The sequence below is a fragment of the Myotis davidii genome, unplaced genomic scaffold, assembly GCF_000327345.1.
Source record: "Myotis davidii unplaced genomic scaffold, ASM32734v1 scaffold274, whole genome shotgun sequence".
NCBI classification, from domain to species: Eukaryota; Metazoa; Chordata; class Mammalia; order Chiroptera; family Vespertilionidae; genus Myotis; species Myotis davidii.
Window position 1 is genome coordinate 1,215,912 of NW_006285613.1, and position 355 is coordinate 1,216,266.

Below are 355 nucleotides of genomic sequence, written 5' to 3' on the forward strand. Positions count from 1 at the left end.
CAGGGAAGGGCCCGGGAAGAGGCTGAAGCGCCCTCGCCCCGGGACGCCCGCAAACCCGTGCACCCAGGACGGGAGTAAAGGCACTCACCTCCACCCATCTCTGGGCTTCGGCGAACGCCACGGCGCAGCCGGCCTCGTCCTCCTGCATCGCTGCCAGGACCGGGGCGACAGGGGGAGAGAGACGCGTGGGCGCGGGGAGGGGCCGGGGACTCTAGAAAACTACCCCGGTTCCGCCGGGACACGAGCAGCGGGGAGGGCGACCCGTGGGGCGCGCGGCTCCGACAACTGTTCGGACTTCAAAAGTCGCTGCAAGTCGCTGGGCGCCACTGCCCTCCCCCCAATGGCCCCGCCCCGG

General features: G+C 71.8%; 1 protein-coding gene across 6 annotated transcripts in view; it reads right to left on the minus strand.

The window, feature by feature from the left end:
* LMO7 (LIM domain 7) overlaps positions 1–207 on the minus strand; it is a 217,449-nt gene extending 217,242 nt beyond the window's left edge. For all 6 annotated transcript variants that reach the window (XM_006756358.2, XM_006756351.2, XM_006756356.2 and 3 more), the window contains exon 1: positions 89–207. In XM_006756358.2, the coding sequence (XP_006756421.1) occupies positions 89–148 (60 nt within the window). In that variant the 5' untranslated portion in view covers positions 149–207. The remainder of the gene's footprint in view (positions 1–88) is intronic.
* Between the last annotated feature and the right edge of the window lie 148 nt (positions 208–355).